We start from the raw sequence: 12,712 nt of genomic DNA, 5'->3' as shown, positions 1-12,712 counted from the left end.
GTTTATCCCCTTTTCCAGTTCATGTATGAATATACTGAACGGGACAGGTCCCAGTACAGATCCTTGGGGGACCCCACTACGTACCTTTCTTGATTGTGAGAATTGACCATTTATTCCTATCCTTTGTTTCTTAACTTTTAACCAGATACTGATCCATGAGAGGACCGCCCCTGTTATCCATGCTTACTTTCCTTAAGAGCCTTTGGTGAGGGCCCCTGTCAAAGGCCTTCTAAAAGTCAAGTACACTGTATCGATTGTTTCACCCTTCTCCACGTGCTTGTTGATACCTCAAAGAAGTCTAATAGATTAAAACATGATTTTTCTATAAAAACAATGTGTTGCCTCTTCCCCAACAAATCTTGTTCATCTCTGTGTCTGATAATTCTGTTCTTTCCTATAGTTTTAACCAATTTGCCTGGTACTAAAATTAGGCAAACTGGCTTATAATTGCCAGGATCACCTCTGGAGCCCTTTTCAAATGAGTGTTACATTAGCTATCCTCCAGTATCTGATACAGAGGTTGATTTAAGTGAGTTACATACCACAGTTAGTAGGTATGCAATTTTGTATTTGAGTTCCTTCAGAACTCTTGACACCTCTGTCTGGGAATCCTCTGAGGAGAAGACTGATACCAAGAATTAATTTAGCTTCTCCACACTGGCTGGTTTTCTTTTGAGTGCTCCTTGGTCCAGAGGCCCTACCAACTATTTGGTAGGCTTCCTGCTTCTGATGCACTTAAATAACTTCCTTGTTTTTATGTCTTTAGCTAGTTGCATTTCAAATTTTTTTGCAAGCCTAATTATACTTTTACACTTGATTTGCCAGAGTTTATGCTCTCTCTATTTTCCTCAGTAGAATTTGACTTCCATTGTTGTAAAGCTATCTTTTTGCTTCTAACCACCTATATTACTTTGCTGGTTAGCCATAGTGCCTTTTTTAAAAAAATTATTTGTGGTATAAATTTAATTTGAGCCTCTGTTATAGTGTTTTTTAATTGTCTCCATGCAGTTTGCAGGCATTTCACCCTTGTGACTTTTCCTTTTAATTTCCATTTAACTATCTTCTTCATTTTTGTGTAGTTAAATGCTACTATGGAAAATGCAAAAGAAACTCACCAATATGAATGTTAAATTTCATTACGTTAAAGATGCTATTACTGAGCAGTTCAACTATACTCACTTCATGTACTAGTTCCTGTGCTCCTCTTAGAACTAAATCAAGAATTGCCTCTCCCCTTGTGGACTCCAGGACTAGCTGTTCCAAGAAGCAGTCATTTATGGTATCTAGAAATTTTATCTCTGCATCCATTCCTGAGGTGACATATATCCACTCAAATATGAGGATAGTTGAAATCCCGCATTATTACTGGATTTTCTGCCTTCGTAGCCTCTCTATTTCCCTGACTATTTCAAAGTCACTATCACCATCCTGGTCAGATGCTCAGTAGTATATTCCTACTGTTATACTCTTATTATTCATGAATGGAATTTCTATCCATGGTACAGTTTGAGTCATTTAAGATTTTTACTTTATTTGACTCTGTGCTTTCTTTCACATACAGTGCTACTCCCCCACTAGTGTGACCTATTCTTTCATTCCTATATATTTTGTACCCTGGTAGTCAAGTTGCAGTGGCTCAACAGCATGTGTACCAACCTCAGGGCAGACTGTTAAAAACGGGGCACAAACCCCAAATTGGCTGTGAGTTCTGTACTTAGACATCACCAACCAATAATAAAGTGCAAACTCATCACACGCTATAACAGCCTAAACATAGAGTCACAGACAGACAGTCCCTTTGGGTACTCCAGTCTGTCTTGCCACCCAGGTGAGCATGCCTTTGTAATACATCGTCCCTTACATCAAGGATTACAGCAATATTCAGGTTGCTCCCAGTCCTAGAGGACCAGTCACTTACTCCCAGGTCAGTTGAACTTAAGATCTCACACCAAAGACAACACTTGTAGCCAATCCTGTAATAAACTATATACAGATTTATTAATAGGAAAATTAAATAGGACAGTTCTTTACAAGATTAAAGCAGGCAAACATATATACACACAAACGAGTCCCAATCTTACCTTTCAAAAAGTAATAAAAGCTTCTATGACAAGCAAACTCTATACGTCCTTAGGGCTAACCCAGGCTACACACTTGGGATCTTTTGCTTATGCCTAGTAATCCTTGCCCACAGATAGGGCCGGTGCAAGGGTGTTTCGCCCCCTAGGCAAAACTTCCACCTTGCGCTCCCCCGTGCCCTTGCCCTGAGGCACCCCCCCCAGCAGCTCCCCACCCTCTGCCCTGAGGCACTCCCATGCCCCAGCTTACCCCTGCTCTGCATGAGCACCCCGAGCACGCCGGGAGCACGAGCACCCCGTCGCTGCTTCACTTCTCCCACCTCCCAGGCTTGCGGCGCCAGTCAGCTTAGGCGCCGCAAGCCTAGGAGGTGGGAGAAGTGAAGCAGCCACAGCGTGTTCAGGGAGGAGGTGGGGCAGCGGTGAGCTGGGGCAGGGAGTTCCCCTGCGTGCCGCCCCCCCCCCTTACTTGCTGCAGGCGGCCCTCCCTGCACTCCCCTGCCCCAGCTCCCTCCGCCTAAATGCAGGGGGCGACCAGGGTGGCTGAAGACCCCTCCGCCACGGTCGCTGCTGAAGAAAATGGTGCCCCCCAAATCCCAGCGCCCTAGGCGACCACCTAGGTCCCCTAAGTGGTTGCACCAGCCCTGCCCACAGACTCCAAGCAGCATAAAGATATAGTTCCTCCTTGCTGGGGCTTTTTATTCCCTTCCCCACTTCTCCTTCTAATGGCAAACTCAGCTGGTGGGAGGAATGCATTTGCAAATCTCATCTTCATGGCAGGAGGGGAGAGAGTAAACAACAAAGGCTACACCTACACTACAGCCAGGATCGAGGTTCTGACATCGATCCACCGGCAGTCGATTTAGTGGGTCTAATGAAGACCCGCCAAATCGACAGCAGATCGCTCTCCAGTCGACCCCTGTACTCTACCCTCGATGAGAAGAGTAAGGTAAGTCGACGGGAGAGTTTCCCCCATTGACCCCCATGTGGTGTAGACCCCATGGTAACACGTAGCTGGAGTTGCGTAGCGCAGGTCAACTTAGTGTGGTAATGTAGACATAGCCAAAGTCTTTTGTCCTCTTCAGTGTTCCACTCTAGTCCATCTAGTGTTGACCTTGACGGGCAGGACATAACACCTTCTGTTGGAGATCTGCATTCACACTAATTAGGGCATGTCTACACTTGCCATTTAAAGCGCAAAAAGTCCCTTTTTTGTGCAAAAATTGTGGGAGTGTCTACGCTTGCCAATGACTTTTTGCGGTGAAACTCAGAAGCTTCACCACAAAGAGAAAACCACCTCTTCGAGAGGCCAACAGTTCTTACCGCTGATCCTTTCGTGATGATGTGCAAGTGAAGACACGTTCTTCCTGTTTAAATAGCTTTTAGCCTCCGGAGGATATCCCACAATGCCTAGGGTGATCACTCTGGCCAGCAGCTCTGCTGCTTTGATGCCAGGTAAACAGATGTCCACCTCTCCCTCTGTAAAGCCCTGGGAACTTTGAAACTCCCTTTCCTGTTTTGTTTGCAGGTGCTCATCTGGCCAAGTGACCATGGCTGCTTCACGGTGAAAATGATCCCCCGCTTGGACCCTGTGCTCACTCCCTCTTCCCACAAGACCTATTATCAAAATGGAGAAAGCTGCACTATGAGATAGCTGCCCTCAGTGCGCTGCTCTCATCGGTGATGGAAGTGCTGCAAATGTAGGCACTATCTGACGCCTGTGGAAGTGAGTGAGTATACAAACCAGCGCTTTTCTTTCACCGGTTCCCTATCCCCGGTGAAACTGACAGCGCAAAACCTCTGCAAGTGTAGACATAGCCTTAACGTCTCTCTCCTGTCTCGGGATTTACATGGTTATAGAGACTTACAATGTAACCGCTCAAATATTATGTTACAATATGGGATCCACATGTTATAAATGAGATTAATTCAAAACATTCAGTAACATCTAAAACACAAATACCTATTTAAACAATACTAACACACAGGTGAGCCAGACTGGTTCCAGTTATGTCTTTGTCAGTGTTCAGTGGAGATACGGGGAACCTGGCATGAACTGGTACCTGGTCTGCCAGCATCACCCTGGTATCATCATGTTCCACTGATTATCCTCATTCCACCAAGTATCCACAATGCCTATTATATCAATAGCCTCATTTACTGCCAGGTCGTCTAGGTCATCCATCTTAGTATTCAGACTTCTGTTTGCAGTGTTGTTGTAGCCATGTTGGTGCCAGATACTAGAGAGACAAAGTGGGTGTGGTACCATCTTTTGTTGGACCAACTTCTATTGGTGAGAGAGACAAGCTTTTGACATTACAGAGAGCTGCACAGTGCTGCATAAATGCAAAAGCTTGTTTCTCTCACTAACAGAAGTTGGTCCAATAAAAGATGGTACCTCACCAACCTTGCCTCTCTGTTTAGACTTCTAGGTTTTGTATATAAGCACTTGTACACGTTGTCAATATTCAGTTACTTGCTTTCATGTGTTATATGTAATTGGGACTTTTACAATTGATTGTTCCTCGTTGCCTCCTACCTGTACTTCACCAACTTCTTTCCTACCTGTTTTACTAGGATATAGAGTTCCCCCTTTACTAAACTCATCCCTGAGGATCTAATCCCGTATGCTCGACTCGTGTGCTCCCCTGCACATCGGCTTTCCCCCAACTCTTAGTTTAAAAAATCCTCTACAACTCTTAATTTTACATGCCAGCAGGCTGGTTTCATGTTTGGCCCATCATTCTGGTACAGGTTCCTTCTTTCCCACAAGGTTCCCCAGTTTCTAATACACTTAAAACTCTTTGCCTGATACCATCATCTCACCCACCCATTAAGACCCTGAAGTTCTGCCTGTCTTTCTGGCCCTAAGGGATGAACTGAAAGCATTCCAGAGAATACTACCATGGAGGTCCTGGACTTTAATCTCTTACCTAGCACCTTAAATTTGGCCTCCAGGACCTCTCTCCTTCCTTTCCCTGTGTCACTGGTATTTATACATACCAAAACCAGTATGGCTCCTCCCCAGTACAGCACACAAATCTGTTTAAGTGCCTCATGAGATCCACAACCTTTGCACCCAGCAGGCAATTTACCATGTGGTTTCTCCTGATCATCACAAACCCCGCTATCTAGATTTCTAATAATCGAATCCCCCATTACTATTACCTAGCTCAGGGGTTCTCAAACTTCATTGCACCGCAACCCCCTTCTGACAACAAAAATTACTACACGACCCCAGGAAGGAGGAGTGAAGCCTGAGCCCACCTGAGCCCTGCTGCCCTGGGTGGGGGGTCCAAAGCCCAAGCCCCCCACTGCCCCAGGCCATGAGTAGGATGCCCAGATAACAACTGTGAAAAATTGGGACAGGGGAGGGAGGTAATAGGAGCCCATATAAAAAAAAAGCCACAAATATCGGGACTGTCCCTATAAAATTGGGTCATCTGGTCACCGTCGCTGGGGGACCAAAACCAAATGCCAGCCCCCAGGCAAGGGGCCTGTAACCTGAGCCCCACCACCCAGTGCTGAAGCCCTTGGACTTCGGCTTGGGCCCTGGCTGGCTTCAGCCGTGGATCCCAGCAAGCCAAAGACAGCCCTGGCGATCCCATTACAATGATGTCACAACCCACTTCGGGGTCCCGATCCACAGTTTGAAACTCGCTGACCTAGCTCTGCCTTATAACTGGAGTTCCCTCCCCTTCAGGGGTAACCTCAGTGTGAGAGGAGACCATGACATCGTTGAGAAGGGCAGCTCACTGCCTCAGATATGGGATTGTTTCCCTCTGCTCCAGCTTGCTGTTCTCCTTCCTTGAGACTTTCATCCTCCTTAACAGCACAAAGTCTGTGAGGCTGGTGGGGATTCTGCTCTATTGTGTCCCTGAAAGTCTCTTCTATGTACCCTTCTGTCTCCCTCAGCTCCTGCAGTGCAGCCATTCTGGCCTCGAGAGCTTATACTATGTTTCTGAGGGCAACAAGCTGCTCCTACCATATGCACACACACAGTAACTCCCCGCTTAATGTCCTCTTGCTTAATGTTGTTTCGATTTTACGTCCCTGCTCAATTACAGAATGTGCTTCATTTAAAGTTTTGCAATGCTTCGCTATAAGGTCATTTGGCTGCCTGCTTTGTCCACGGCTGGCAGCCCCCCTATCAGCTTCCCTACACACACACACCCACAGCACTTCCTGCCTGTAGGCGGACCCCGCAGATCAGAGCCTTCCCCCTCCTCCCCCCTCCTCCTGCCCGCCGCAATCAGCTGCCTTGTGGCATTCAGGATGGAGGAGGGAGGAGCAAGGACTCGGTGCGCTGGCTCCCCCTCCCTCCTCTGCCTCCTGAACACTGCAAGCCAGCTGATTGCCGTGGGCAGGAGGCAGGGGAGGGAAGGGGGAGGTGCGAGGACGTGGCGTGCGCAGTAAAGGGGAAGGGGGCGGGGAGAAGAGGCGGGTTAAGGATAAGGCTTGGGGGAAGGGGTGGCGTGGGTGGGCCGAGCCCCCTCCCCCTGGTGCTTGCAGAGTAGGAGAAGCTGCCACTGCTGCTGCACAACATGCTTCTCCTAGCCTACAGCGCCTTCCGCCTCCTTGCCTGCCTCATTGTCTCGAGTGCCAGTGGGCTGTGCCTGTGTGGGATACAGTGGGGTCACCTCCCAGCTATTGTACTGTACTGTATGGCAAAAAAAATTTCCCTGGAACCTAACCCCACCCTCATTTACATTCATTCTTATGGGAAACTGGATTCGCTTAACATCGTTTCACCTAAAGTTGTATTTTTCAGGAACATAACTACAACCTTAAGTGAGGAGTTACTGTACATTTCTGGAATGTTGCATTCAAATTTGTTACATTAGTATTGCTACACACTAGTCCAAACACCCCCGCTGTCCTAGAAATACAGCTCAATGTAAATGTATACAGCTAGGAACAAGGAATGTAGGCCCTATTTACAGGATGGAGTACTCAACCTGGGAAGCAGTGACCCTGTAAAAGATTAGGGGGTTGTGGTGGATAATCAGCTGAACATGAGCTCCCAGTGTGACACTGTGGCCAAAAGAGCTAATGCATCCGACGAAGTGGGTATTCACCCACGAAAGCTCATGCTCCAAAATGTCTGTTAGTCTATAAGGTGCCACAGGATTCTTTGCTGCTTTTACAGATCTAGACTAAAATGGCTACCCCTCTGATAAAAGAGCTAATGTGATCCTCAGATGCATAAACAGGGGAATCTCAAATAGGAGTAGAGAGGTTATGTTACTTCTGTATTTGGCACTGGTGCAACCACTGCTGGAATACTAGGTCCAGTTTTGGTGCCCACAATTCAAGAAAGATGTTGATAAATTGAAGAGGGTCTAGAGAAAAGCCATGAGAATGATTAAAGGATTAGAAAACCTGCCTTCTAGTGGTAGACTGAAGGAGTTCAATCTATTTAGCTTAACAAAGAGAAGGTTAAGGGTGATGATTACAATCTATAAGAACATAAGTCCGGAGCACCCAGGAAATTTAAATGACTGCTTTTGAAAATCCCACCAATGGCTTCTTAGGCAACTTGAGCATGGCTAAAATTCCTTGGGCAGCCAACTACCACCTGAACCCCTAGATAGTGGCCCAAATGGCTATCTGCATCTGCCCAAGCTTTTGAAAATGTTAGCAAATGTGTGTAGACACCATCCCTTATGTGTGTCATGTTCTGCTTCTGCCACATTCAAGGACAGGAAATTAAAAGCTGCTATATCTGCACTTTTAAAAAGTGACTAATTCCTCTCTCCTCCCCTCCATCTATTTTTGAGGCTTTTCTATCAATTTGAAGGCAGTAACCTCATTGTATTGCCTCAGTAGGACAAGGGTGCTCTAGCATCTTGAGTGACTTTGGACAGGAGGAAATGCAGTAACATTTACAGAAGGGGAGAATAGCAGCACTTGGAGAGCACAGGATGACATAGGAGTAAGGCTGTGAAAATCCCAGCGTCTTGTGGCAGCCAAGCCCGAGCTTTCAAATAGATTGCATGCCTGTCCTGACATCATGTTTTCAAAGACCAAGCATCCAGCCATGTTGTTCTTTGAAAGTGTCCCTTGTTGTAGGGGTGTCTAAAGCTGGCTGCTCAAATCCTCTGCAGAGTATCCAAAAGAGGCCACTTGAAAATTTCTTTCCACGTGTCTTTCTCCAAAGTCACATAGGAAGTCAGTGACAGAACTGGTAACAGAACCTAGACCTCCTGAATCCCAGTACTCTGCCTCAGCCACAAGACCATCTTTCCTTTGTGCTTTTTGACAGAGGTTGCAATATGTCCAACTCAGGCAGGACATACTGGTGCATTTAAGTCATAAGGATTTGCAAATTGGTGGTAAATATATATCATAAGGATTTGAGACCCCAAAAGTTAAAGCTCCAGCCACCACATCCCAAGCTCTAGACATCCTCAACAAATACTTAGAAATAAAATTTTGAGGCTTTGCGGTCTCCTCCGAATATCAGTCAATTCAGGCTATTTTAGGCAAAAGGGCAGGAGTGAGTTTCAAGTTTGAAAGGCCCTCACAGAGAGCCCAGACAACAGCTCCCTTTGTATTAAACCAATAGAGCTCAAGCCTTTACACTGATTACTAAACTAACTCACTCTCCATGTGACTCTGCTGCAGAGACAGTCTTTTGGCCAATGGGGTCCTAAGCCATTAATGTAGACGTCAAACCCACACCTTAAATGTCACGGGGGAGCTATTAGGCTACCACAATAGCCAATACAGAGTGTAGAGCACCAAGGTGCTCATTACACAGTACGACACTACATTTCTGCTATCTGAAAATGCAAGAGCATCTGGAAACTTAACCAGACCCCTAACTGGCAAATTCACATAAAAACAGCAGACTCAAACCAAAGCAGCAGCTATGATTCTTATCACATAGCATTCCGTGATCACAGATAAGTTGGATAAACTGCCTGGAACATCCCACCTCAAATGAAGATAGTTTATTCTTTAGTAATTATAATATTCTCTGCTATGTCCAGTAAAGAAATAAAATCCTGTTCTGAATTGCTCAGAAAGAACAAAGTACATAGCTTCAGTTTACTGGAGAGCCATATCTAGGTGTATATATATATATATATATATATATATATATATATAAACCATGGACCATAATGAGCAGATCCTCCCTACCTCACAGGGGTGTTGTAAAGATAAACGCATGAAAGATTGTGAGGCGCTCAGCTCTTATCCTAACAGGACCATATAAGTATCTAAGATAGAGATAGGCAGAAATATGGAATTTGAAACTGAGGTGTTGCACATTGCAACATATTTCACCACTGACAGAAGCTCTTCTTCTCCCCTTCCTCTGCATGCAGCCAAGTACATTAATTCTTAACAAGAGTCTTCCATAGCCCTCATGGAAGAAAAAAAACCTTCACAACAGGTTTGATTCTTAAGGAAGTACCCAGTGGGAGCTTAGCCAGTGACTTCAACGGGTGTAGGATCATGTTCTAAAGAAATATCATGTAAAGATTATTTGTACCGGGTGTGCGAGCCATGCCAATTTGAAGCAATACTATATTGCATCATACCAAGTGATTCACTTTCACAGGTTAAGGTAATAATTATTCAGTAATAATCAATACATGTAATCTCAGTAGCAACACCAATATTTTGCTCTGCATAAAGTACTATTGCACAAGGCTAGAGGACAAGATAGCATCTGAACAAAAAATATCTGCAACGCTTTAGCAATAGCAATTGATCAGTGTTCATGTATAGCTGACAATGTTCATAATCTTTTCAGCCTTACAGAGTTTGCCACAGAGTGATTCAAAATGATGCAGAAGTCCAGATTCCTAATATACAGATAACCTGCAAAGCTGCATATGCAGAACTGCCTTGAGTCACAGTGCTCCTATATATTTGGGGATGCAAAAATCATATATATTAAAATAGCACCTGAAGGCCCCAGCCCATTGCACTAGGCTCTGTACAAACATTAAAATAAAACATGGTCCCTGCCCCAGATAGTTTACAATCCAAGTACGAGACAAGAGATAATGGGTGGATACAAAAGACAGCAGGAGTATAAGGTAACAGACAATTTTGATCAGTACAAAAGCATTCACAGCACATTAACTATCTAATCATTGTCAAGTTTATGGTAGGCATGATTTCTAAGAGAGCTGAAGTATTTTGAATACTTAGTAACAATATTAATGTAACAAATCTGAACCCAGCGTTGCTTAAACATACACATGTATATGATTCTCATATTAAATCTAAAATATGGCGCTGTACGATTCATAGCTAAATTACTTCAGGTCCTATTTTGGATTCCCTGTGAGTTCTTCCTGAGTAAGGAACGCAGAATAGGATACCCTGTGCTTAAGTTTGTCTATGCTGCAGCTCGAGCAATACTGAGAATCAAGACTTCCTCTTCCACATGGGAAATACTATTTAGGGCATAGAACAGACAGCTATAAACCCATTCAAGAGAAGCTTAAAAACCAAAAAAGCCAAATCAAACAAACTCAAACTTGCTTGTCTTAATGCAAAGAAATAAATGGCTGGTTCTATAGCTAACTACCAAGTACTGGGAAATGCATTGCAGTATCCTACCTGCTAGAAATGGTCTTTTAAGGAGCTATCATATTTTTCTCCTGCACTAATTTTTGGCTAAATGGAGTTCTTTTGGATAATACAAACTCGATTCAGTTAAATGTGTACCTGGCACAAGGGGGCCCCAATCGGGTCGAAGTGTTACCACAATACACACAAAAAGAGAGAATTGGGAGACTGGAGACTGCCCCAGAATGAAAAGGCAAGTGTCTGTGGCCATACCTAGGCCAATCAGAAAGTGAACGGTTATATGAGGTGATGGGAGGGAAATTTAAAGGCACGCTGGGGTTGTGTTATTTCACCCAACCCGTGACCCCAGAGTTCTCCCAGGTGAGCTGGAACCATTCCCAGGCTACCCTCGGGTCATTCTCCGGACAGCTGAGCTCCTGTCCTGTCCGCGGCCCGACCGCACGCACCAATCAAAGCCGCTGCTACAAAAGCCGGCTGCAAGGCCGGGGTTTGATTGGTTAATGGCAAGCGGAGGGCCCCCGGCGCGCTCCATCCCAATAACAACAATAGCCCCGGGGTCTCTTGCTGTCCCCGCGTGCCCCGAGCACCCGCTCCGGAGGAGTTTGGCACACGTGCCCCCGCGCACGACCCCAGCCGAGCCCGCAGGGCCGCTCTGCAGTGTGGACGCGGTGCAACATCCACGGAGCTCGCCGGGCCAAGCACCCTGCGGCCGGGGCTGGGAAGGCGGGGCACGTACCTTGTTGAGATGGGGGTTCCTGGTGATGTCGTAGCCTCTCTTCTTGGTGGCCTTGGCCGGGACCCCTCGGGCTTCCCCCGAATGGCAGCCTCTGCTCAGCGGGAGGCTCAGAAGAGGCAGCCACTGGCTCGCCCCCGCCACCCGCAGCAGGCGGCACCCAGCTCGGTTGCAAAGCGGTATCATCGCCTCCGGAGCCGGCTCCACTTGGTCGGCGCAAGCTCCAGGCAAAGCGGTCAGCGAGGCCGCTCTCCCCAGGTACCTGCAACGGTGGGGGAGACCTGGGGTCCTGCAGAGATAGGGGGCAACCCGGGGGTGGGGGACCTCACCACCAGCTCTGCTCCAGGGGCGGGTCTGGACTGGGTGCTGATCGCTGCTGGTTCCCAGGCAGCGCAGGGCTCAGTGCTCATCACCCAGCATCAGCAACTACCTCAGCCCCTGGAGCGACCCTGCAAAAGCGAAAGCAAACCCAGGAAGCAGATCAAGTAGCAGCTGCAATCCAGGGCCTGGCTGCGGCGGAGGCAGCGCCTCCTCCCAGGCGTCCCCCTATCGCGGACCTGTCAAAGCTCAGATGCTCAGGAAAGGGAGTGTGATCCCGGCATCTGCTTCTCCAGGGTCACCGGGCTGCTCCTCTGTGCTGGGAGGGACGGAGCAGGTTGGTCGGGATGGAGATCAGCCTCCCCAGGATCGTGCAGCTGCTGGGCCACCAGAACAATCACAGCGGGTTCCTTCTCCCTTCCCCCCGCCCCATCTAGCCAGCTGGCAAAGGGGAGAGAGCCTGGAGTACAGAGGCTAGGTTCATTCCCCCTGCACCACCCAGCCAGGAACCGGAGGGATGGAGCTACCCCCATCCCTTCTCTGCACCCCCTGAGCCAGCAACAGGGAGAGAACATGCAGGTAATAAAGCTTAATTCCCTGTCCCCTGAAAGGCCGCTGCAGAGGTTCAGATGCTCCCACGCTAGCAACAAGGATTTACGGGGCAGGACGTCTATATGCTCCACCATCAAAACATAGATCTGGAGTGCCTTGAGGTGTGATCCTGGCCCAGTGGCATGGGAGTGCTGTGCTCATGCCCCCTCTCATCAGAGCCTGTTTATGGGATATGCTGCTGGTGGCATATTACACTGATTACATACCCAGCAAATAGACAGAGGACAGATAGAGGCTTAGATACCTGGGTACTTTTTATTCAGTACTCAAAGTACATTCACCTGCAAAAAACCCAGCACGTTTGTCCAAATGTTTTGAATATTAACATTTGAGAGACATACTCGTCTGTTAAACCCATAGATTGAGATTGTCTTTAATGTAATAAAGTCACTAGAAGTGACAAGTGTTTTCATGAGACTCT

The 12,712-nt window shown here is 46.9% G+C and overlaps 1 protein-coding gene across 2 annotated transcripts in view; it reads right to left on the bottom strand.

Moving 5' to 3' along the window:
• The window catches only part of ME3 (malic enzyme 3), a 200,944-nt gene extending 188,782 nt beyond the window's left edge, over nt 1-12,162 (bottom strand). The window contains exon 1 of one of the 2 annotated variants that reach the window (XM_050941335.1): nt 11,919-12,162. Coding sequence is in view for 1 of the 2 variants with exons in the window: in XM_050941326.1 (XP_050797283.1) it covers nt 11,365-11,547 (183 nt within the window). In the remaining variant the exon portion in view is untranslated. Of the gene's footprint in view, nt 1-11,364; nt 11,884-11,918 lie in introns of those variants that run through there. The other variant, XM_050941326.1, reaches the window with a different exon arrangement.
• Nucleotides 12,163-12,712: the final 550 nt, after the last annotated feature.

Source organism: Gopherus flavomarginatus, chromosome 1 (assembly GCF_025201925.1).
Source record: "Gopherus flavomarginatus isolate rGopFla2 chromosome 1, rGopFla2.mat.asm, whole genome shotgun sequence".
In the NCBI taxonomy this organism is placed as follows: Eukaryota; Metazoa; Chordata; order Testudines; family Testudinidae; genus Gopherus; species Gopherus flavomarginatus.
This window is presented reverse-complemented; position numbering and strand designations above follow the sequence as displayed.